This window comes from Ornithodoros turicata, chromosome 1, assembly GCF_037126465.1.
Source record: "Ornithodoros turicata isolate Travis chromosome 1, ASM3712646v1, whole genome shotgun sequence".
NCBI classification, from domain to species: Eukaryota; Metazoa; Arthropoda; class Arachnida; order Ixodida; family Argasidae; genus Ornithodoros; species Ornithodoros turicata.
In genome coordinates this window covers 69740825-69766907 of record NC_088201.1, presented here as the reverse complement: position 1 = coordinate 69766907, position 26083 = coordinate 69740825, and the positions used below count along the sequence as shown (strand labels likewise).

The window sequence follows — 26083 nt, the reverse complement described above, 5'->3', positions numbered from 1 at the left end:
CAGAGCCGACACGTCCAACAAACTCACCAAAGCAGTCGCCGAACACTTTAACGTTCCTGGTTAGAACTTTGACAAGATCAAACGATATGTTCTGGAAACCGGGTTCAGATCCACGCGTGACAGACGTCTTATCTTGTCTTATCTCATATACAAGTTCAACGCTCTTCACCCGTTCGGTATCAACAAATCACAAGGCACCCTAGAAACACTTCACAAGTAAAATATGATCAGACCTTTCCATTCTATCCCCTTTATCATCTGTTATGTTCTGCATGGCCAGTGCTTTTTGCTTCCTTTATTGCATGCCACAACTTTGTATTCCGAATCTTAACAAAAATAAATAAATAAATAAAATAAAATAAAAGGCTTTGCTCGCTCTGGAATTTTTCCCCACGTAACCACTAACCTCCTTATCTTTCGGAATGCCTGCACATTCCAGCCTCCTGTCCCATTTTCTTCCCTGTGCACGTGAACCTTCCATTTCTGTAACCGGTCTGGAGCCAAGATCACTTCGTTCACATAATCTCCTCCACATTTTAACAAAGCGGCCATTCACTCCAGCCCTAGAAGCCCGTACGGACCCTTTCCTCCCTCCGGGCTGTTGACCCACAATTCGCACGAACCTTTAACACGTCATATCCAACCCTTTAAATACCATGCCAATAATGAGGACGGTGTCCAGAAGAAGAACAGTCTCTGTTCGAAATATCGGCGGCTCCTGTCCTGAGGCAACTCCCTTCGTACCCCGGTGCTGGGAGCTTTGCGGATGTCCTGGTCTGTAGTATAGTAGTAGGTCGTGGGCGTTACTTTCCCCAATCCCGTGACTTTAGTGATGTGTGGTGAGAAGCACCACCACGGCCCGAGTCGCTAGTCCCAAGGGGTTAACGGCAACGTGCTGAGGAGAAGGAAGCCTTGGACAGCAGTGGCTTTCGTAGTTTTTGTCAAGCCCTGGCCGAATTTCCTAACGGCCCTGATTAATATGTCAATCTTGCCTTCTGTTTAGTAAGGGCACGAAGTGTGAGTAGCTTTTGCGAATGCCCTTGTACCAAACTTGTACTAAAAAAAAAGATTAGGCTAGGCTGGAGGTTGTAGGACTGCTGTGGTGGTGAAGTACAGCACTTGATTCCGTCTCACTTTGTTTTTTCTCAGGAGGAAGAAAACTCCAAGCTGTCACGTATGTACGACGATCTGCTCAGCAAGATTCAACGAAACTGAAAACTGCGACAGTTGCTTCGACAGTGTCGAGAAATGTTACCATTCTTTTAGTTTATTAAATGAGTTTGTTGCAGTCCCGCTTAGAGATGTGTCTCGAGGTGCTACTATACATCATTAAAAACTCTGCAAGTGAACCAAAACAATCAAGTGGTTTGTGGCACGTGTGGCAATTGGGCTTGAAATAACGTATGCGGTATTTCTCATGCCTATTTTAACTGGCGTTGGTCTGTGGCTTGTCTTTCAGGCGGGTGCTGCTCCTACCGTACAGACGTTTCATATTCAGTAGCGCCCGGATTTCGCACCATTTGCTGACCATGAGAGGACTGTACGGTAGGAGCAGCGCGCGCCTGCAAAACCGAAACCAAAACCAATGCCATTCTAAGACGTCGAGTTTGCGCACCATCAGATGGCCGGAATGTAGTGATTGTTGAAGAAGCTTTAGTGTATTCCATGCGATGTTTATTACCACAAGGCAGTTTTGACAACAGACTAGGGGAACTGGAGAATTTCGCTTCAAACCCCAGCAGCCTTGTTGACGAGATTAAGAAGTGCCACGATAACATGAGCGATATTCACACAAAAATTGGTAGCTTAGAATTAGCTGTAGACAATGTGGAGAACAGACAAAGGCAAAACAATATGCTTGTTTTTGGTATGCCAGTGGCTCACGACGAATCGACACTTGCACTCTCTTCGAGTATTAACCAGTTGTTCAAGGACAAACTCGATCTAAACGTCAGCGCCATTGTGCGTTCCACAGACTAGGCAGGAAAAGAGCCGGTAGTACACGACCTGTTATTCTTAAGTTAGGGGACTACCGTGAGAAAATTGATATACTTCGTAACTCTCGGAAGTTGAAGGGGAGTTCCTTACAAGTGAAGGAAGATTTTTCACGGCGAATCCGAGATATTCGATCAAAGCTGTGGCTTAGCGCTAGTGAAGAGAAGAACGTGGAGATAACGTCAAACTGCGGTTCGATAATCTTTTTGTTAATGGTGACTGTTACAAGTGCAACGATGTACGTAATGAACGTGCTCTTCTAAGTACTAAGCGAAATGAACAACAGCAGAGTAATTGACATGAGTGTGACCATCCCTTGTACCTTGTGAATGCAAATGCCAGAAGCATAGGAAATAAAGCCCTAGAACTACATCTTATCTACAGCCACGCACCTGATATCATTGCAATCACCGAGACCTGTTTATCGGACTCCATTCTTGATAGTGAATTTGTTCCTAGTAGCTTCTGTGCAATTCTAAACGACAGGTCCTCTCGCGGAGGTGGTGTTGATTAAGAACGTGTTCCAGATCATGGTTCTTCCTACCTTAGCGGGTATCGAGTTATTCTGGTGTAAAGTTCAGCTGTATCGGCAATGCTTTATCGTGGCTTGTTTGTACCGTCCTCCTGGCTCAACCACTGACATCTCCATACTTCTAGACAACATATATAGAAATCATCTGTCGCATCACAAACTATTTCTAAAGGGTGACTTTAACTTACCCTCCGTATGCTGGAACACCTTAATAACACGCGGGAGAGATGTTGCCCTCGGTCAATCCTTAATTGACTTCGCCACTAGTCTCGATTTGATCCAGGTTGTTAATAGTCCTACGCGTATCCAATGTGACACGTCATCAATCTTAGATTTAATCTTTCTTAGTTCCACTGTTGCTCGTCTTGGCTACAACTGTAACGTTACTGAAGGCCTTTCTGATCACTTAGCTGCAGTCGTTCACTTGAATATTAGTGTTCCCAGATCCATTTACAGGGTTTCTCAAATTCTCGATTATACGTCGGCCAATGATACCGCTATTATTGACGAGCTATCATTTGCATTTGCGACGACTTTCTTCGTCTCAGTGAGTCAGCTGACGTTAAAGGGACCGAAATGTGAATATAAACCTATCGAAACTTTATGTTCAGCGAAAAGCTTGAACCTTCAAAAGTTCAAATATCAAAGAACCGCTAAAATCACTGTAGTTTTTCTGTAATCGAATTTAGGAAACCGTGCAGTCTGTCGAGGACGCATGTAATACGCGCACTTCCGGGCGCTAATCCGGCGAAAACGAAAATGGCAGTGGGCATTTGTGATCAATTTCTACGTCGAGACTGTCGAGCATCTTGAACATGAGTGCGGTGGAATTCCGCATTCGGGAACTGTGGCTCACACAGAACTGTGGTTCGTGTGTTAGTGTGCTGGAAAGTGTGTTCTTCGCAGCAGAAGATTCCTCGTCCAGAGATTAATCGAAGTCACATTCGTCCTCAGCAGTAGCTCACCGTGCCGTGAACATGGACTGCTTGGTGAAATTTCCATGTATCAGGGAGAAGCACTTGTGTAAGCCGCAACAAGCGCTGTTTTTTCGTCGAGCAGGTGTTCATGTGTGAAATGCAAACCGACGGATACTACGGATGGATACTACGGTTTTTGCTGCCGAGAGGTAGAAAATGCGTGTGAAAAGCAGACAGACAATTGCATCAGAACTAACGAATATTTTGAAATACTGTGCCTTGACACCGAAGTACTGAAAGTGTCTCTTACATACATCCGAGAAACCGAAGAGCATGGCAATATACACGGCAGCGCCGTGTGGTCTTTACGCGCTACTTGAACCGCAAACTGGACGGAAAATCCTTATTTCTGCAGGAAATTCGTTATACCACCTGTCGGCCATTCACAAGATGGATATGGGGTGCTCCGAAAAAATACAATAGAAAGTACTCCACTGGATCTCGATCTGCGTCATGCATGATATTAGGGATGCTTTCCCATCAGTGCGCTGACTTGTAGAAATTTTGATGTCAGCGTATTTTCATTTCTTGTTTGCTGCAAGTTTTCTCATTGCTTTTTCTTTGCTGTCGCAGCATATTATAATTACTAGTTCGTTACTGGAGGGTTAAGTAACCTGTGGGCATAGATGTATTTGTAGGTTATACTCATGTCTCAATTGTATATGTGAGGAGTAAGAAAGATAATTTTCATCAGTGTCATTCAGCTGAACTGTGTCCATAACCTTTTAGTATACTTCTTAGTGTTTACGTTTCCAACTGTCAATTAATATTTGAACCAAGATTGGGATTTAACACTTAATTAACTCTGTTTTGCTAAACCGAGTACTTAAACGTAGCAAACGGAGTAACTGATTCATTATCACGGCACCAACTAACATTTGTATAGAAGGACTTGAGGGCTGACTTCAAGTATTATTAACCCTTGATCTCGGTTCAAAGTTAACCATGCACCATTGGTGTGCATAGTACTCCAAAATGGCTAAATAATTTATTGCATAAGTTCTCTGTTACTGTAATTGAGATGTACTTTTGTAAAGTACTTTTGACAGCCCTGCAAATTGAAGCTGGCTTCAGTGTACACTACAAATGCATCGTAACATTTAATTGAAATATAATATAAGAGCAGAAGCAACATTTTGTCACAACTCAAACTCTATCTCTCTTTTTTATTGTCCAAGGATTTAGGAAACAGAGTAGGACTTCCTGCCCTCTGATGTTTTGACGTACTTGATAGAGTTGTAAAACCTGCAACAAAATAAACAAGAGAAGTATAAACAGTTTCGTCTTGCCCTTTTGAATTTAACAAGCTAGTTATATTTTACCATTTGTGCACTTTTGTATTCTCTGTTGGTGAAAAGATTACAGGGACAATAATGCTGCAGATCCAACAGTGACCTGTCATCTTGATAAAGATGAGAGCTTTTCTTCATGGATGCTAAGCAAGACAAAAGAAATGTACAATGGAGGTTGTACAAACACAGCCAATCTCCGTCGACTAAAATTTTATATATGTGGATGTTATCACATCGTGTAGTTTCCATCCAAAAGTAGGACTAGGCAACGTTGTTTGGTTGTTGTTGGTAGGTTGTTGGCATGTTGATGTGCTATACCGTTATGGCACATCAATATAGATAGAGGCAAACACAGTAGACAGGGTGATGGCTGCAAACTCAAGTGAAGATTTATTCAACAGAACAAGAAACCGCAAGCATGAGTATAGAGAAAGGCAGTGCCCATGCAATGCATGGAGAACCACATTAACCTCTGAGAAGATAGGATTGGGAGAGCAATAAAGAAAAATGATGGTTGCGTCTGAGATAGGGGTACTCTACAAATTTAGGACCAATATGATGTGGTAACCTTGCATGGTTCACTGCAACAGTGACACACACTGAACAATTCCAGTAGTGGGGCTTAAAAGACAATGAACTTTCACTGTTTCAATGGTCATTCAAGTGTAGAGGATGCATCTCTAGAAAATTAATTACCGTTCCTTAGTCATATTACTACACCTCTTCACACAGGAAGTATTCTTCTACCATTCAAACAAGCTAGCAGTTCTCATCGGTTTCTTCTCCTACTGTTGACGTCGTACTAATGTTCTGCACCTGTCCAAAGACTCCATAAATGTCACAAAGTCTGCAACACCTAAGAAATCTACTGCTTCCATATCTGGACTTCGCATACCTGCTTTCAGCTATTTCTGTCATGTCAACTTGAGTGCCTGGATCACACAATACGTAGTAGTCTGGCGCCACTTCAACACTGGAAGGCCCCTAAAATTAAATTTGTTGATGTTGACAATATTGGGTACGGGACAAGTAGGATAACATAAGTTAAATGGAATACGTCATCGTTATATTATAACTTATACGTGTGCGACGCCTGTATATACCTAAGAGTTGTGTTGAACTCGTCACCTCGGTGAAGCCAAATCACTGGTTACTGAACGGCAGTTTGCTTCGAACGCCTTCGCAATTCGCCGTCTACGGCATCTTCTTCGTAGTCATCGGCAGCAAAATAAGCTCAGCACACACGCCACGACTGCTGCATCCAATAGCCGAGTGTTTCGAACCACATTCGTTCTCGCGCTCTCTCCTCTTGTGGCAGAAAACGAAGATGAACGAACATGATTTTTGCATCCCCGAACGCCAAAACTACACCAGGCATATGTATGTATCCTGAATACGTGACACAGCCACGAACATGTCATCCACTTCCACTTACTATTTCGCGCGACCAACATGACCCACGACGTAAACAACGCGATAACACAGACGGCCTTGCAGATGGCGCGGTGGATCGTAGCCCGTACACTCTTAAAAATGAACTTCACCACATAGCACGCTCCTAGCCAACCATCACCCCGAATGACAACGCTCTCGCCCTAGATTTGTTGAAAACGGGAGGAGGAGCCAATTTTGTGCTCATTATGCACGGCACAAAATAGGCTCCTCCTCCCGTTTTCAACAAATCAGAGGCGAGAACGTTGTCATTCTGGATGGTGGTTGGCTAGGAGCGTGCTATGTGGTGAAGTTCATTTTTAAGAGTGTAGCGGCGATGTAGCTGAATGCTTTATTAACGTAGAAACTATGGAAGTGAGCGTCATCTTTAAAATGTAGTTTAGCTGTAAGATCCTGTGCGTCAACTTTGCTCTCTATAAAATTAGCTCTCACGTGGTAAGGATTGAACAATCCCTGGGAGCCCTGGACCGGAAACCGCCGAAACCCAAGCTTCTCTTTTTCGACGTTTGTTGGCAGCACCATCCATGTTCCGGCAATGTTCAAAATATTTATACGTAAAAAATATGCTGAATTGAGAAGTAATGCTTTCTGTGTCTTATCAAACAATGATGTTGTGCACGACAGTGGCCAAAAATATGGGGGTTATTTTTCACTTTTCGATCCATTTAATACTTGTATGAGGCCCTACGAAGTTTGTTATCAACATGTATTAGTCGTTTTGTTCCAGTTTAAACAGTTTAAAAAGTGTAACGACAATAATCCTTGGATAACGCGTGACATTTTGCACCTCAGGCGTCGAAGGGGGCATGGTAGGGTCCAAGATAGGTGTTGGCTTTAACGTAATATTTCAGAAACACATGCACACAAGAACATGAAATTTTGCATGCTCAGGAAGGATGCCCTTGTGGTTGGTATCATGCATTTTGGCTTGGGCAGCTCGCCCAAGACAGAAGTTAGGAGCGCCCAAAGTTTAAGATGTGTTTCAAAATGTAATGTACCTTTTCTCAACAAGTGCGAAGAACTTCATGATGATATTTGTAGGATTTCTTCTCAACTACATCACTTTAAATGTGAACTAAACAGAAGTAAAAATTTATCTGGAGTTTAGACAGAAAAAAAAAAATATTTTGTTTACTTGTGACTAATTGCAGAAGTGACCTGTACTGACGTTTCCGTTTATTTATATGATAGCAAGCAATTCTGTGCTATACTTTTAGTTCAGCGTATTCGGGAAGGACTATATTACAATCGTGCAAAGTTTCATTATCCTAAGGTAAGTAGTTCTAGAGAAAAGGTACACTAAAGTTGAGGAAATGACAGAATTTCCAATTTGAGAAGAATTAATTTTTATGTACAGTTATCCACTAAGGACAGTTAAAATGCACCAGCAGAGTACTGCTCACTTCTGGCCTTTTTACTGGCCTCCCTAAAGCCTTTCTTGAGGTTTCTCTTCTTTCTGCGTTGAGTGCAGTAGCTTTCGACATTTGGTAAAGATTAGAGAAGTCACACTCACTGCAGCACACATTTATAGTACAAGCCAGCCTACTTCGCTTTTGAATGTCATCTTCCCATTGTAAATTACCTCTCTTGCACCTGCTGCAGACAGCGGTGTCCTGTAGACATGCACGTAAAAGCTCGAAATCAATTAGACGATAGCCCGACGTGGGGGGGGGGGGATATGTTTATTAAGAAAAAGAAAGGAAAGGCGACGTGGCTGCGCCATGCTCCCACAGCTCCCCATAGAGCCCATAGTTTGAGATAATTCAGGCAACACTGGACATGCACCCAATGAAAATGAACTATGATGCCTACCATTCGGCCAAGCAGGAGTCTCTCAGTTTGGCTCGCCTTTCGGCCCGGTACTGGCTACCATTGGCTTTTACTTTTACTGGTTTTCATGCCCGACGCTCGTTATTCCGAATTCCAGAACAACTAGGCAACTTTTTGACAAAATACACATTTATTTGAAACATCATACTGACTCAATTGTCTGACACAAATATTCACCGTGCGTACAAATCGTTGCGTTCGTTGACCAAGTTCGAACTCGAAAAACCCTCACACACTCTACTCCCAGAAGTGAGCGACGCTCACACGAGTGCATGCGATTTCATGGTGAGCATCTCCTTTCGTTGGTTGCAGTGCGAAGGTTTCAACGAAGCGGGCAATGCTTGTCGCACGGATACCAAATCCTGTCTCCGTTGTGACTGCATTTGAAAATGCGACGGCGCTCACAAGTGTTCCTCAGGCGTCAGCTTACCACTGCATTCCAGTTCTGAACTCGAGAGACTGTTCGTACGTAGGATACTTGTGTCGGGAAACATCACAACACGCGCTGAGTCACTCTGACACACTAACAAATCTGGGACTTCTCTTTGAACAATGCCATCATACGGTGGTGTCAACTGACATCGTCGAGACGCGAGACGCCGCTGCCCGCTGCCACTTCTCTTCTCGTAACTGCCCGCCAGACAGGCAGCCCGCGAAAGAATGCTCTTTTGAAACTTTGCCAACCAATAGCGGAGCGCGCAATGTCCTTCGGCCAATGGGTATCAACTATGATGCCTGACGGAGTAATACCACGTGTTTATGATGTGCAAACATTTTTTTAGAGGCGCGAAGAGGGGGAGCTATGGGGGCCTGGCCAGGCCTCCATAGCTCCCCGCCTTCGTGGCAGTAGAAAAATAAAATCACGTCATAGTCACGTGGTATTACCAGCCCCCCACAGCTCTCGCAAAATCTGTATCAAAATGCGTGTTACTGCGCACGGAGCAATCCGTGCCTCTCTATTGGTCGGACGCCACAAGCGTGTCCGGATTGGTTGACGGAATTTGAAAACCGCACTTCGCGCTTCCTCGCCTGCGTGCTGCGTACTCCCTCGGCGGTTTCATTTGAAATTTGAACGGTGGACGCCGGGTCGGCGGTGGCTTTCGTTGGGAGGCAAGTTCGTTCGCCGTTCGCCGTCTTATCCGTGTATTATGGTGTCTTTGATCGTGTTGTACTGTTTCTCGACACAAGCATCAGTCTACGAACAGCCAATCGGATTTCAAACTGAAGTGTTGTCGTGAATTCTGGCTCGATGAACATGTTCGAGAGCGTCAGATCTGTATAGCGGTGACAAGAAAATAGGATTCATGAAGCAGCAGCATTTTATGTTTGACGTGTAGCAGGCAAGGACATGATGATCAAGAGATTATGCGCAAGTATATATGTGACAGTTGTTCGTTGCTGGGAATACGCTGTGTCGATATGCGTGTTTTGCAACTTTGAACTTTGTTCCAGTCTGCTAGATAGCGCTGCGCAATGGACTCTGTACGCTCAGTGCATGTATATGCGTCAACTTGCCCATTGTGTCAGTATAATGGCTCAAATAAATTTCTGTTCATTACGACACTTTTCACAGTTGTTTGGGAATCACGGAATAACTTTAAGGTGTGCATAAAAGCTAGTAGACTTAGAGGTCAGGGGTAGCCGGTACAGGCCAGTATGGAAAGCACAAGTCAACAACAGCTAGAACCGGTCGGGCTGCGAGCCGGACCGAAAGACTTCTGATTGGAGGATTGAGGGAGCAATCGCTGCATTCTCATTGGTCGAGTGCCCAGTGTTGTGTGAATTTACCTATACTATGGGCTCTATGGGGAGTTGGTGAGAGCTGGTATTACATCGTCAGGCATCATGACGGATGCCCATTGGCCGTAGGAGGTTGCGCGCTCCGGGATTGGTTGACAAAGTTTCGAAATATCTGAGAGCTCACTTTTCGCGGGCAGTCTGGGCAGTCGGCCAGGCTGGCAGCTCCAAGCAAGGTCGCGGCGTCTCCGTGGCTTGCCGATGTCGGTTGACCGCAACGACCAAAGAGGAAGTGTATTCGCGGATTTGTTCGGGAATTATAGTGACTCTGGCCATGTACTGATCTCCGATAAAGTGTCAACCTACGGACATTCTAGCGGAACTGGAATGCTTGGTGAGCTGACGCCCGAGGAACACTTTCGAGCGCTGTCGCATTTTCAAATACAGTGACTAAGAAGAGCGTGCTCGTAACGACAAAAGTATTTCCCGTGACTGCGTGACCTTCGGTGCATCGCCAGTATGAGAAGAAGATGCTCATCTGTGAAACGCACGCACTTGTGGACTTCGCTCGCCTCCAGAAGTAGACTGTGTGTGTGCTTAGCAAGTTCGAACTTGGTTTGGTTGCAGTCTATTTAACGAACGAAACGTCCTATACGCACGGTGAATATATGAATCAAAGATTTGAGTCTATACGTTGCATCAATAAATATGTATTTACCCTATCAAAAATGTCTTAGTTATTTTGGAAAAACGGGCGCCAGGAATGAGAACCAGTAGAAGTCAATGGTAGCCAGGGCCGCCCGAAAGCCGAGCCAAACGGAGAGGTTGCTGATTGGCTGGCTGCTAGGCATCACGACGCATTTTCATTGGTCGTACGTCCAGTGTTGCCTGAATTATCTCAAACTATGGGCTTTATGGGGAGCTGTGGGCGCCTGGCCTGGCTGCGCCGTCCACATTGAAGGTTTCATATCCAGCGGCCTCACCGATCTTCGTAAAGCTGGCGCTTCGCCGTTCCTCCTTCTCGCTGCGCTTCTTTTGGACAAACCTGTTTCCTTTGAAAGTCCATTTTTTGTCCATCTCGTGGAGGATCGTGGCATTCTTTGTACACTATCAACGCAGCACACAAAAACAATCACAACCGAGCACGAACCACAAAGGAACATGGTAGTAGCTACAACAGCACTACTATCCCGGCAGGTTTGAACTAATATTTCAAAGAAATACCGACGCACGATCAAACCTCAGTTTAAGTTGTCGTATTTAATTGCTAAGCAAAAAGTAGGAAAAGCAAAAACAATGGCAGACAGAACGACGCAGCAAGCACGACGGCCATGTTTAAAGCTGTCAGGGGGCGCTGTGCGTTTTGGCGCCATATTTAAAGTGCTCGGAGCGCGCGCCCGGCTATACGCTTCGAAGAATGCGTGCCCTTTGTGCCTACTATTTTTTGGTGACAAAATCGCAAAATCGATTTTTTCATCGGCGTACCCGTTTACGTGCCCGCCACTTATTGTCACACTATTCACATACTTTGTTTAATTCTCTTAAGCAGTCACTTAAGACGAAGATGCAAGCTGCTAAGCATTATTATTACAATGTCTCACTCTCTAATTTTCTGAAGACAAATCCTAGGAAGCTTTGGCGCACAATTCGTCCTAAAGAATCTAACGTACACTCTTTCATAATCTGTGGAGATATTTCCTCTGGTGCTTCGGTCATTTCCAACCACTTTAACGGTTACTTTTCTTCCGTATTCGGTTCACATGACGAGGGCGGTACAGACTTTGTTCTAGCCGATGAGGTTCCTCCGATAAACGACCTGCATTTCTCTGCTTCTGGCATTTTCAACCAGCTATTGAAACTTGATTCTAAGAAGAGTAGTGGTCCCGACACAATCTCAAACGTCTTCTTGGCTAGAATGCAGAGTGGATGTCCAAATACGTAGAAATAATATTCAATAAGTCGCTTAATTCTGAGCTGGTGCCTGATATAGGGAAGAAAGCTATTGTTGTGCCTATTTTTAAATCAGGCAACAAGCAACTGCAGTCCTTGCTGCAGAACTCGAAAATTGTATCATGGATTAAGGATTACCTTTCATGTCGATCACAGAGTGTTTTTTATAACCAGTGTAACAACAACAACAACTTTATTTTGCGACATTGGAGAGTGGGGAGTTTCATCGCCACAGGCGATACTCTACCCCATTGCTGGATGGAATGGGGGGAATAAAATAACGAGCCCCTTCAGAATAACGATCGAAGTCCGATGGTGTCCAGAAATGTCAGAAGAGCTTTGAGCGCAGAGCGTTGCTGGGCTGGATTGGGCCAGGGACCAAGCAATTTCGATAGGGAGAAAGGGCGAGAGTCCAGCTGACGAAGAGACTCGGAGAGTGTGGTTCGGGAAGGTTCGTAGTGAGGGCAATGAAGAAGAATGTGCTCCAGATCCTCAAGAGCACCACAGTGGCAGCAGGTGGGAGAGTCAACTTGTCTCAATCAGTAACGCCACTGAGCTGTAAAGGCCACATCGAGGCGCATTCGGTGGATTAATGCAGCATCTTGATGAGAGGTGTTTCGTGGCATGCGGAAAGCGAGCGTGGGATCAACTCTGTTCAACATAGAGGGGGGAAGAATGTCGGTTGTCCGTTGGCGGGAAGCCAGGGGTGTCACTAGGCGTCGCAGAATGGAACGGCGGTCTCCTCTCAGCAGAACAATACGGGTCCGTTTCCGATACGAGAGTGCTGCTTCTGCGGCGCTTTCGGCCTGCTCGTTCCCCACGACACCACAATGGGCTGGAACCCACTGGAGAACTAGCCTGTGGCCTGCGGCGTAGATAGTGTGGTAAGCCATTAGCACGTCTGTGACTAGGGGTGCGGATGGGCCTCGTATGCCGGAATTTTCAATTGCTTGAAGGGCAGATTTGGAGTCTGTAAAGACTGCCCATTCCCGGAGTGGAAAATCAGTGATGTGTTGTAGAAAGAAAAGGATGGCATAGAGTTCCGCAGCGGTGGAGGAGGTTGGAAGTGAGAGGCGTCTTCCGTGCACGACGCCTTCGGATGGAATGACGAAGGCTGAGGCGGATTTGTTGTTTCGGGATGCGCCATCAGTATATGCTGCCGTAAACGTAGAAAACTTCGCGTCTACCAGAGCATGAAAATGGGCTCGGAGGACTTGAGTGGGGACCTGATCTCTTCTTTCCAGAAGGTTTGGGAGGCGTACAAAAGTGGGCGGTACCGGTAGAGACCAGGGGGCTTCCGGCGGTATAGTGTCCTTAGTTATGAAGCCAGTGAGAGTCTGGCTTGTCCTCTGCGCTACTCGATAGAAGTCGCTTTCAGGGCGGTATCGAATCTCCCTGAGTAGCGGGTGGCGGGGAATGTGAGCACGCAAACGGAGGTAGTGCCGAGCCGTTTCCCGTTCACGGAGAACTTCAATCGGGAGCTCACCAGCTTCAGCCAGTACTTGCCGTGTTTCAGCCATTCTTGGAACTCCGAGGCATCGACGAAGGCTTCGAGCAAACAGGGACCGACGTGTATTTAATGAAGTTGTTGATATCCTGTGCAGAATAGGAAGGCTGTAAAGCACAGTTGCCCTCACCAATGCTGCGTGAACCGCGAGCAGGGAACGCTGATCACAGCCCCATCCTGAGCCAGAAAGATGTTGAATTGCGGGGAGCCATCGCTGCACTTTAGTTTCAAGATGTTTAATGTGCCGAGCCCAGCGCAAGTCCGAGTCGATTACCACGCCAAGGAAGCGGTGAAAGCGTACCGGGTCAAGCTTCTTTAAACCAAGCCAAAGGGGGAAATTGGCCATAGCTTTACGCGTGACAGGGAGCTCGACACACTTTTCGGGTGAAAGGTCCATCCCGAGGTGCGTGAGGTACGTATGGATATTGTTTAAAGCGAGCTGCAGGCGGCGCTGGAGAGCCGGCCGTGATTTTCCTACTGTCCAAAGGGCGACGTCATCTGCATACACGAAGAACGACACTTTGCGAGGAATTACTGATTGTAGGCCGGCCATCACCACGTTAAAGAGTGTCGGGCTGAGAATGCTTCCTTGGGGGACTCCTTGAGGAACAGGATGCTGAGGGCTTTGGCCTTGGGACGTACGGACAGCGACAGTTCGGTCCGTAAGCAAGTCTTGGAGCCAGATGAAGAGCCGACCGGATACTCCAAACGAGCGCAAGGCGTGCAGCACACAAATGTGCGAGACGGTATCATATGCGCGCTTGATGTCGAGGAAGACCGATCGGACGATCCGTCGATGGGCTCGAGCATGTTGAACTGTGGAGACTAGGTCGAGAACTGGATCCATGGAGCTTCGGTGGCGACGAAATCCAGCCATTTCGTGAGGGAACGCACGTTGTTTTTCAAGCCACCAGTCGAGGCGATGCAAAACCATTCTCTCCATCAGTTTCCCCATACAGCTTGTCAGGCTCACCGGGCGAAAGGAGGATAGGGAATTTGGGGGCTTGCCTGGTTTCAGGATGGGAACAACCAATGCCTCCTTCCATGTATGTGGTAAAGATCCTTGTTGCCAAGATGTATTATAGACATGAAGGAGAGCTTGGAGTGACCGCCCGTCAAGGTTTCGTAGGGCGGCATAGGTGATTTTATCGGGCCCAGGGGACGAGGCGGCGTTCACAAGCTTCAACGCTGCCTTTAGCTCGATTAGTGTGAAGTCGCGGTCCATAACTTCCGGGGGATGGGGCTAGTCGTGGTGAAGTTCAGCCGTCAAACTGTGGACAAAACTGCGGTGTAGGGGCGTGGTCGAGGCAGCCGCCGGAGTCGTTAGCACCACACAGAAGTCCGTCGCAAGGGTGTTTTCGTCTACACGCTGAACGATAGCCAAGGCCGCGAGAGGATTCTTTTGAGGGGGCGCCTCCTTCAGAGATCGGATTGTCCGCCAGATCTTCGTGGCCGGATCAAACGGTGAAAGGTGGTGGCAAAACTTACGCCAACGCTTCCTGTCCTCGTTTTTAAGTTCTCGTGTTACTTTAGCTTTCATCCGGCGGTATTCCACAATGTCCGTAAGTTGCCCTGTCCGACGAGCCGTTCTTTCTGCTCGGCGACGTAATGCTCTAAGGTGATTAATGGCTGGGGAATGGCCGACATGGCCTGTTACCCGACCACCGCGTCCTGAATACCGCGGGTGATTGCTTGAGAGAGAGCCTCTGGGGACATACCGGTGTGCACAGATGTTCTGAGGCCCGCACGAAAACGTCTCCAGTTTGTGAAAGAAATCAGTCCAGCAGTGGCTGAGAGGGGCAGTCTGTCGTGCGAAATATATAGAGGAAAATGATCGCTACCTCTAGTGTCGACGTCCGTAGCGCACGACAAGTGGCGAATTATGTCGGTTGAGCACCACGAGAGGTCCAATACATCCAGTGACGTTGGGGATCGCATGTAAGTGGGCTCGCGGTTGTTCAGCAGGCACATGTTATTATTCTCCATTGCCTCCAACAACCTCCTTCCCCTACTGTCCGTCCTTCGGCTTCCCCAGGCCGAGTGATGTGCATTGAAGTCCCATAGCACAAGCGCCGGGGCTTCCAGAGAACCAAGTAAGCGTTCGAAGTCACTCCACGGGACCTGTACCGCGGGACGGATATAGATACTGACGACCGTTAACAGCATGGGGCCAAGGCGGATCTTGCAGGTGACGTAATCATAAGAGCGATGACAAACTGAGCCGATGGGTGCAGCAACGAGGTCATTGCGAACGTATAGCGCTGCTCTGCTCTCAGGGGAATCATGAGAGCGATAGATTGTGTATCCATTAACACGATGTGTACAATCCATGCCGTGTTCGCATATAGCTATGAAAGGGAACTTGTACTGTTGTAGATGTAATTTAAAATCTGGGAGCTTGTTACGCAGGCTTCGAGGATTCCACTGCATAGCCAGGGCCTTTTTATACAATTCCGTCATGCTGATGCGAAGATAATGCCTCCAGTGCCAGAAGCGCTTGAACCTCGGGCAGTTGCGACGCACCAGGAAAAGCAGAGACAATGGCCTTAAGGGCAGCGAGTACCGCTGAGAAGAGTCCCAGAGAAGGCATATATTGAGAGGCTGATGAGGGTAACTGTCGCCTCGAGCGTGCTGGTTCCGTCACACTGGCGTAAGTGCTTGTAATCTGTCTTGATGGACGAGGAGGCGGTGGGCTTGTGATAGGCGTAGCCGCGACTGTGTTCAGCGACCCTCGTTCACCTGGTGCAGATCGAGGGGGTAGTGCAGGAAATTCTTGTGCATTTGTACGAGACGGGACTGTGGCACTAGCATCCCTAGGAGCGTCAGACGGAAGTCGTAGGGTCCGGTCTTGGTGCCTCTTGGTGGCGGTCTTGACAGGACATAAAGAAAATGATGCGGGATGGCTGGATTTGCAGTTAGCACACTTCGGCTCTCTTTTATTGTTGCAGTCTGTTCTCCGGTGAGGTCCGGCGCAGATGCCACACCGTGTAGAACCTCGGCAATTTCGTGCAATATGGCCAAATCGTTGGCAGTTATAACACTGTATGGGGCCTTCTATGTATTCTTGGACTGTGAAGGTCTGAAACCCAAGAGCAATTCGGGGAGGAAGACGGATTGTAGGTTCATAAGTCAGGATAACGCTCCGTAACGGGGTAAACACATCACTGCCATCTTCTGCTATGGAATGCCGAACCTGTCGCCGTGCAGATAAAACCCCTGCGTCTTTAAGGTAGAGCACGAGGTCGTCGTTCGAATACTCTCTTGGAACATCATATATCTTGCCCATATTTCTGGTGTACGATTGGGGTATTGATGGTATCACCGGAATCCCAGCTAAGCACTTAGCAGACAAAAGGTTGCAGGCGGCTGCTTCGGACCGTACGGAGACGAAGAGAGAACCATCTCGGTGGAACCGGTGGTGCATAACCTGTTGTTGGGTTAGCAGGCGTGTCTCACTAGCGACCGCATTAGGATTCACCTTCCAGAAGGAGTAGTCAGTAGTTGCTGGTCGAAACAGTATGGGAATACCGCCTATAACCAGTGTACTTCCGCAGATGCCCATGTGATCTCTGGCGTCCCACAAGGGTCTGTGTTGGCACCGCTGCTCTTTTCACTGTTTATTAATGATATTGCTGAGGATGTTCCAGCGGAGATCAGGCTTTACGCAGATGACTGCGTCATCTATAAAGAGGTGACTTCACATAGTGATCAATTATTACTCCAAGAGCCTTTAGATAGAATCGCTGCGTGGTGCAACAAGTGGGGCATGCTCATTAACTTCGGAAAATGTGCCAAAATGACATTTACACGCCGTTATTCTCCGCTCCTTTTTGACTATAAAATTGACCATTCGGTTATAGCACCGGTCGACAGTTACAGATATCTGGGTGTTCTGTAACCCCAAATTGTCCTGGTCACCACATGTAGAAATGATCTGTTCCAAAGCGCTGAAGAAGGTTGGCTATTTGAGGAGGACATTAAAATTTGCTACACCTGAAATTAGGTTACTTGCATACAAAACGCTAATACGCCCGGTCCTGGAATATGCATGCGAAGTGTGGGACCCATACAATAAGTCTTATATTGCTAAACTTCACTCGGTCCAAAATAAGGCAGTACGTTTTATATTATCGCGTTACGATCCATGGTTTTCACCAAGCGAGCACTTCGTGATCTTGACATTACTCCACTAAAGGTTCGACGGTGTGCTCTTCGCCTTAGAGCATTTCATTCTATTATTAATGGTAAAGTAAGAATTTCTTTTACCAAATATTGATCATGCGCTGGAACATCCTCACTCAGAAGCTCTCATCAGCTAAATATTGTCCCCATTTGTACCCGTGTTGACGTTTTTAAGTATAGCTTTTTTCCTTGTTGCGTTGAAGACAGGAACGCTCTGGATGGTTCTGTCCGCCAATTCTCCTGTGAATGCTTCTTTGATGCACTCCTGCAATAACCCCTTAAAGGGGTTGCAGTATGTTTAAATAAATAAATAAAAGACAAAATGACACACGTTTTAGTGACAAGTACGGGAAGAAACAGTGCCTAACTAAAAGATGCGCAATCAGAGCATTGATAATGGTAACTGATACTTTGTGGATTTGCAATGCATGAGAACTATGATTACAGAACTATCTCAGTATTAAAATTTCTACGCTCCAAAGCGTCGCCTAAATCAGTACCACTACAAATGCTTGTGCGTAACATCTAAACGGCTTAAAGGAACTGTAAAGTGAAATTTTACCCCCTGTTTCTGTGTATGACCTGGCAGAGTTTGCCTTTGTGATACCGCACACACAGCCTAAGCACTCAAAGTGCGTTAGTTATTACACAGCATAAATTCGAAAACTTAAATCGAACGGTAGGTTGCGCTCCGCAACAGCTCACAAAAGTCATGATGGGAGTACTCCCGTCACGTGATAAGTAATACACAATGAACTTCGGCGACTAATTACCTATAAACACTACTTTTAGAGTAACAAGAATTACTGGGACAATTCTTCAAAATATCGAAGAAACAGTATCCCAAAATACTGTCAGCGCGGTCAGCGCCCTGTTTGCTCCCCTCCCAACTATATCGCATGGCGTGTATTACGTCTGGCGAGGTTTGTGTATGCAAAAAAAGGTTCATTTCCTGGCGAAATTGAACAGAATACAGCGATGCCAGGTATCTACTGTAGTGTTGGGGCATACACCAAGTGTGCTCTTTCGACAGGGGACATTGTCTACCACAAGATTTCAACGGATAATGCGCGGAAACGAAAGTGGTTGCAAGGTGGTGGTTGGTCAAGACAATCGTGATCCACGCCGTATTTGCTCAACCCATTTCTCTGACGAGTCGTACGAAATGGTAGCAGCGGACGGTCGAAAACTTCCCAAGCGGACCGCAGTTCCGACACCAGTGTTTCTCCTTTTGACGTCTGACGATGCGAACACCAGCGCACACGAGGTATGTACCGATACACAGGAATAATACATATATAGATATAGTTCATTTCAAATTCAGATTGATTTCTGTGATGCCTACGCTGCGTAATGTACCAAACGGAACATCCGCCTTCCATTGGGGAGCCCTGAGCTCTCGCAGGAGAATATAAGCATCACATACATTGTGCGCTATAGATACTGACTGTATTATTCATCAACGACACAGACTTCCATCGTGGCTGACAAGAAAGTGAAAATCTGAAGTAAATGTGTGCAAACGGATGATTTACCGTCGACACCCCTCAACCTTTATCCAGTGATGATTTCAACACCTATTGTCCATACACACTCATGCTCACAGGTGTGTCAAGCTCTTGTTTTGTTTAACATTTTAACTTCTGCATTCCTTGCAGGTGCATGATATGACAATGTCTTCACCACTGGTGGAACCAGCTGTTGAGGCAACAGTTTTGAAAGGTACATAGCCTGCTGATACTACAAGCTCTTCTACTTTGCAGTGTTGTGCCCTCCGCTTCACCAGACCAGAAGAAGCACATCAAATTCAGAACTCCACTATTAGAACTGTTCAAGAAATGCAGGACTTACGGTGCATCCCACACTTCTCACCGACTGAAACAGACTGAAACATTAAAATAATTTATTTTACTGAAACACAAGCTTTCGAATAGAGTCTGTCCTTCCTTCATCAGGTACGATACAGACACACACACACAATTGGTACAGATTGTAGCGGCACCGCTACCGTCATCAGCTCATCGTCACCTGCCCAGATCATCGCGTGCCGCGACCGTTCCGCTGGCCAAACAATAAAGCAGTCCAGACGTAGCCTCTGGTTAGAACGGACCTAGCTCATTGTGTAGAGATTCTCCGCCCTCTTGAAGCACTCCTTACCGCTCCTGCCAAGTCCTCCCGTCCCCTTGTCTGGCCCCCTGACGCCGAGGCGGCCTTCGGTCGCATCAAACAAGCTCTTGCGTCTGCCACGCTCCTATTCCATCCGCGACCCGATGCGGCTACATCTCTCATGGTGGATGCCTCCGATACAGCGGTCGGTGCAGTTCTGCAGCAAGAGACGACGAATACCTCAAGCCCTTCCCAGCCCATCGGCTTCTTCTCTCACAAATTACGTCCTCCCGAAACCCGATACAGCACCTTTGGCAGAGAGCTGTTGGCGATTTACCTAAGTGTGAGGCACTTCCGCCACTTTCTGGAGGGCCGGCAATTCGTCATCTACACAGACCACAGGCCACTATTCTACGCCTTCCAATTTGCGGGTCAACGTTACTCGACTAGGGAACAACGGCATCTTGCCTTCGTCTCTGAGTTTTCAACCGACGTCCGTCATGTCCCTGGCAAGCAGAACCCAGTAGCGGACGCTCTGAGCCGTGCCGCGATCACTGCTCTCTCGACATCAACTACGCCCCTCTCACTCGAAACCATAGCAGACCTGCAGTCCGGCGATGACGAGCTCCTGTCCCTGCGCGACTCTAACCCCACCAGCTTGACGCTACAAGACATTACGTTTCCCGGCATCCCGTGCGCCGTTTGCTGCGACGTCTCGTCCGGCCAGCCCCGGCCCTTCCTGCCAGTAGCCACTAGGCGTCACGTTTTTGACCAGCTCCACGGCATGGCGCATCCTGGCATACGAGCGTCCCAGAAGTTGCTGTCGTCCCGATACGTATGGCCACGAATGCGTTCCGACATTAAGCGCTGGGCACGGTCATGCATCTCCTGCCAGAAGTCCAAAATTCTGCGTCACACCCGCACTCCATCGTCGCGATTCCCGCTGCAGGACTCTCGCTTCAGCCACGTTCACCTAGATTTGGTCGGACCTCTCCCTCCCGTACAAGGCTTCCGGTATCTCTTGACGGTCGTCGACCGCTTTACCCGTTGGCCAGAGGCCACTCCCATACCCGACATTACCGCTTCAACCGTGGCCTCTGCCTTCCTCAATTCATGGGTGGCCCGCTTCGGGGTTCCGGCAACCATCACAACTGACCAGGGACGCCAATTTGAGTCCCGCCTATTCGCCCACCTCACTCGCCTCTTTGGCTCGCATCGGACCCGAACTACCGCCTACCACCCGCAGGCCAATGGTATGGTTGAGCGGCTCCATCGTGACCTCAAGGCGGCGCTCAAGGCTGTTTCTCCCACGCCTTGGGTAGAAGCACTTCCCATCGTCCTCCTTTCTCTGCGGGCTACTATCAGGCAAGACATCGAATGCGCACCGGCAGAGCTGGTGTATGGGACGACACTCCGCCTTCCTGGTGACCTCTTCTCATCGTCCTCTACTGCCGCAACACCCGATTTCGCATCCTACGCCGATCGCCTGCGTGCCACCATGCAAGACCTGCGTCCGACGCCACCCCGACCTCCGTCCGCTCGGCTTGCCTATCGACACCCGGACCTGGAAACCAGCTCCCATGTTTTTGTCCGCCACGACGGCTCTCGTTCGTGCCTGCAGCACCCTTACGACGGCCCATACCGAGTCATCCGCCGCTCGTCAAAACACTTCACCGTGGACGTCGCCGGCCGCCACCAGGTGGTCTCCGCCGACCGCGTCAAGCCCGCCTTCATCGGAGATGTTTCTACTGTTTCCGCCGCCCAACCTCTTCACCACACCCGCCTGGGCGCACGCGTCCACTGGGCCTCTCCTCTCCGCGCCCTTCACTTCTACAACCGTTCAACCGGGGCCTGTGGTGTTTAACTACAACCGCTACGCTAGGGGGGGGGGGGACCCTGTAGCGGCACCGCTACCGTCATCAGCTCATCGTCACCTGCCCAGATCATCTCGTGCCGCGACCGTTCCGCTGGCCAAACAATAAAGCAGTCCAGACGTAGCCTCTGGTTAGAACGGACCTAGCTTGCTGTCTCGTCAAGATATTTATACTGATGTACATTAGAGAAAGGGGACAAAGAAGGTGGTAAGGAGAAAATTCTTGTTAGAAAGGATTGAGGGTGCAAAAAAAAAGTACAACAGAAGGCACACGAGCTTTGCGTACTTGCATTTTTTGTTACAATAATTCAATCTGCAACAATGACGTGAAAGGTAAAAATAACTAGCTTGTAGTTACTTATATAAACAATCTCAATATGCAACTGCCATGATTATGGGCCATGTAGTCCACAAGAGGATCTTGTAACAGAGGGTTAAAAAAAAGCTTGAGGCTGCGATCAAGTCCCGTGCAGGTGCTGAGCTAAACCCGTGGATGCAACATGCTTGTAACAACATTTGCAGGTGTAGTTCCAGTTGTGAGGGAGACCCAGAGCTTCTGCTTACAATGTGGATAAGTATGAGCTTATATACACAAATGAGCTGTCATTCAGGAAACAGTGTATAGTAACTTCGAGATAATTGTCTTGGTTTGACCCGACACGCTGTCAACATCCGTGATAGCCATTAGAGACCATGTTTCGATATAAAGAGCATAGGGAAGACACTTAGTCATGACCGTATTATCTTTTCTTGGCAGAGGATGTAGATCATCTCCTGAGGAAACACCGACAACTTGCAAAGGTGTAAGCTACAGTGAAATAGCAGCGGTCTGCAAAAGCCCTGAGCCCACACCAATGACTGCAATTGGACTGGTATGAGGGAAAACATGGGAAATTTTATAATGAGAACTTGAGAAAGGGTTACGAAGATGGATGTGCACAGCAAATGTCTAAAATTTTTCTTCACATGCTTGTGGAGTCAATGATAGGGATGCCTCTGAAGAGCAACCTCTGTTGAACACATTGGCATGTCCCCACCTGAGGCCTTCTTATACTGATGAAATCATGAGCTCGTGATGTTTGATAGGCAAGGTGATAGCCTATGTTCTCTTAGAGCTTATAGACTGGAACGAGTTTGTAGCAAGCACCTTTGCATTGAAAAGAAGAAAAAAAAGCATGCATACATTGCGTTACTGGATGGCAAATTGATATGAATACAATATGGGGATGTTCTCCTTCCTTGTTTGTTTGTTTACTGCTACCACTCGTATGTTCATTCATGAAAACAGTGATCAATAAAGCAATTTACAAGCCTTGGTGTCTGTAGAATGTATTTTACTGTGTAGTGGCTGTGTGGTTACTCCAGAAGGGTACATAGCAGACCTCTATTGTACATGAAAGGGATATTGTTGTGATCAAGCAGTGTTCACGACCAAAGGAGCCAGTGTACCTCTGTCAAGATAGCAGGTGTTCAATGCTGCCCACAAGCACCTGAAAGAAAAGTGAGAGCTTCACCTCAGTGAAAGCGAATAAACATACACATGGTCAGACAGCATCTACTGCATCACACGTCAAAAAGGCAAAACCTTTGTAAGCTTCAGAAGGAAAGTTTTCCCTTATGGCATGTACAGCAATTGCTTCGAGGACTTTTCTGCAATGCTTTCCTAATGGCCCCAGAGCCACCAGGTAAATTGTTTGTAGGCAACGTACCGAAAGTTCCTGCATGTACCATGGGCAGCGTAAAATTATGACATGTAACAAACGATAACAAACAGAAGGCACACGCGAATGAACTCACTTGTTCACTTCGCTGTTCCTGATAAGGGCGTAGTCGTCGCTTTCTGTCACGTAGCAGTAGAATACCTGGAGCAACTCAGTCTCCAGCCACAGAATTTCAAAGCACATATTTCTTGAAATCCAACCACTGCGCTGTTTCAGTAACGTCACATTTCGCGGCAACAAAGGCATTCGTCTGCCGTCGGCATCGGCACGCATTTGCCGCAAGGACACCTAAACCGAAGGAGCAATACCATATTTCCGCTCTGAGGCTCTCAACATTTTCATTACACACGAAGACCGTTTCCCACGCGGCCAGGTGACAGCGATGACGGCAATCCATCCTCCGTCGACGATTCTGCGGATGATATCGTGTCATGCTGTGTCTCCGGCGGGCCCTCGTAAGAACAAAAGTTTTGCAGCTATCTCCGCGCCGGGTACATTTGCCGCTTGTTCTGCCTCTCATTTTTGACTTGCACAGTTGCTGGATGTTACCCTGCAAAAGTTGCTTCAGGTTATTGTCTCCAATACTGTTGCAGCCACATTGACACAAATAATATTACAATGCACTACCACTATAATACGAAAAGCTAGTGCTGAGACTATACAGTAACGATGAAGGTGGGGAAATAGCTAGGGTTCCCGGATTTCGGTGCTTAACTTCTCAAAAATTCGGTGGGAGAAGTCGATGGCTATTTCGCTCACCAGGAATCGGTGTCCTTCGGTGGTAATATTTTGAAACGTGAGGACACCAGATGGAAACCGACGAGGAACGTGATGCGTTTCCCATGCATACAGTGAACCAACACTTCATGTCCTTGTTCTTTTTTTTTCTGACCGAACAGATCTACTCTCATTATGCAGATATATTTGGAACTGACCCGGATCCTGACTATCGGCAACGTTAAGACCCCGTGAGAAGCTAGAGACGAAATATACGTTCTCTCAAGAACGACCTCATGTCCACTGTCCGCTGCCAACCAGGCCAGAGCGAAGAGACAGGAAATGAAATCAATACATTCCAAGTCGGCATTTCGACGACTATCGGTGAATAATCATTTCCACCGAACTTGTAGAAATTTACCGGCGTACGTTTATCGGTGCTTTTCGGTATACAGCGAAGACGGGGAACCCTAGAAATATCATATGTTTATTGAGAAGCAAGAATGAAAAGTCACCAGGATCTGCGGCGCCCACCTGTGCTCTCAGCTTGTCTTGTGTGTTCTACTATTGGCAGGAACATTGGTGGTTATGGCTGGTTGGGTGTAAACAACAGACGTTAAAACTTTTCCATTCAGATGTCAGTTACACTGGCAATGCGTATACCATTTCGTCCCTTTGGACATACAGGGATAACGTTCATGGGGAAGCCTTAGCGGTCTCCGAACCTGTATGTTAGAAAGGTAAAAAATATTGTACAGATCTGTTAACCGTACCGGTCTCCTCCTGTGACAAACGTCCTTCAACGGGATGGGCCAGAACCACGCCATCGCTGCACCCCGATATTCCCAGTTGTTCCTAATGTCTTTTCTCTTATGTTCCACACCAGGACCCAGGATCCAGGATGCATTCGATCCCGTGATGTGCTTGATTCCTCAGCACCCTCACGAGGCACTAAAAGCTGCGCATAATTGAGAACGTCAGAAAAAAAGACAAAAGAAAAACACACAGGACAGCACAAGCGCGGCACAAACACAGCACGAACACTGAGTTTGTGCTGTCCTGTTTTTGTTTCTCTCTCTCTCTCTCTCTCTAAGCGTTCTCACGTTCTCAACCACACACAGCTTTTAGAGCCTCGTCAGGGTGCTGAGGAACCAAGTACCTCACGGCATAGAATGCGTGAAACATAATAATGTTCAACAGACGAGCATCGAAAAACACCATGCATACATGAATATGCAGCACTCAACCAACACGCTCTGCTCGTTACTTCTTTACTAAAGCTGCTTACACTCTAAAAAATATAACTCCTTTTTGGGTGTAATTTGACGATACCCTGACTCCCTTTTTGGCGTATATATACACCCTCTGGCAAAACTACACCCCTCAGAAAGGGTGTTGTCTGAACACCTCTTTTGGTGTAATCTAGCGGTAACCTAACTGACTCCCTTTTTGGTGTATGTCTACACCCCCAGGCAAGACAACACCCTTCAGTAAGGGTGTGATGCCGAGGGCAACAGAAACACAACTGTTAAAATAACAGGCATATTCTTTATTTCGATTACCTATAATACACTGCATGCACTGCAATAAGAATTACATAGTCACCGCACAATACAAGACATAAAAGTGTCCACCAACGTGTCGACCAAGATGAAGGTATTACGGTGAGGCCTCTGTAGTGAAAGAAAAAAAAAAAAGAACTGTGAAATACCTTAATCAAATTAAGGGCGAACCACAAATTACGTGACAGTTACGCAGATAGCTATACACAGAGAGTATACAGAAGAGTATACACAAACACAGATAGAAAGTAAAGCAATCGAAAAATGATGATCGAATTTTATTGGCACTAAAGCAACTCAAGCTATAATACGCCAAATCCATGGTAATATTGTGACTAGTTAAAAATCAGACGATTATACTAAAATAACGTAGAAATTAAGAAGCACACAATCATAGTGTAGTTAAAAGACCAATGTCCCTACAAAGCTGCAATCGGTAAAGGGTCAGCGAAGTGTCGGTAGCGAGACCCGAACCCATATCTCTCTGATTTCTGGTCAAGTGTATGACCAATTACACCATGCTGGCATCGCCAACACACAAACTTGCCAGGGCCTCGTTCAGAAGACCCGCACAGCCATTGACTCAGCACATCTGACCGGAAATCAGAGGGTTGTGGCCTTGTGGTTTCATTGCCCGCTACCTCTTGCCT

General features: G+C 47.1%; 1 protein-coding gene across 2 annotated transcripts in view; it reads left to right on the top strand.

The window, feature by feature from the left end:
• The window catches only part of LOC135400314 (serine/threonine-protein kinase MRCK beta-like), a 41848-nt gene extending 40550 nt beyond the window's left edge, over positions 1 to 1298 (top strand). For both annotated transcript variants that reach the window (XM_064632152.1, XM_064632145.1), the window contains exon 5: positions 1150 to 1298. In XM_064632152.1, the coding sequence (XP_064488222.1) occupies positions 1150 to 1215 (66 nt within the window). In that variant the 3' untranslated portion in view covers positions 1216 to 1298. The remainder of the gene's footprint in view (positions 1 to 1149) is intronic.
• The last annotated feature ends 24785 nt before the right edge of the window (positions 1299 to 26083 follow it).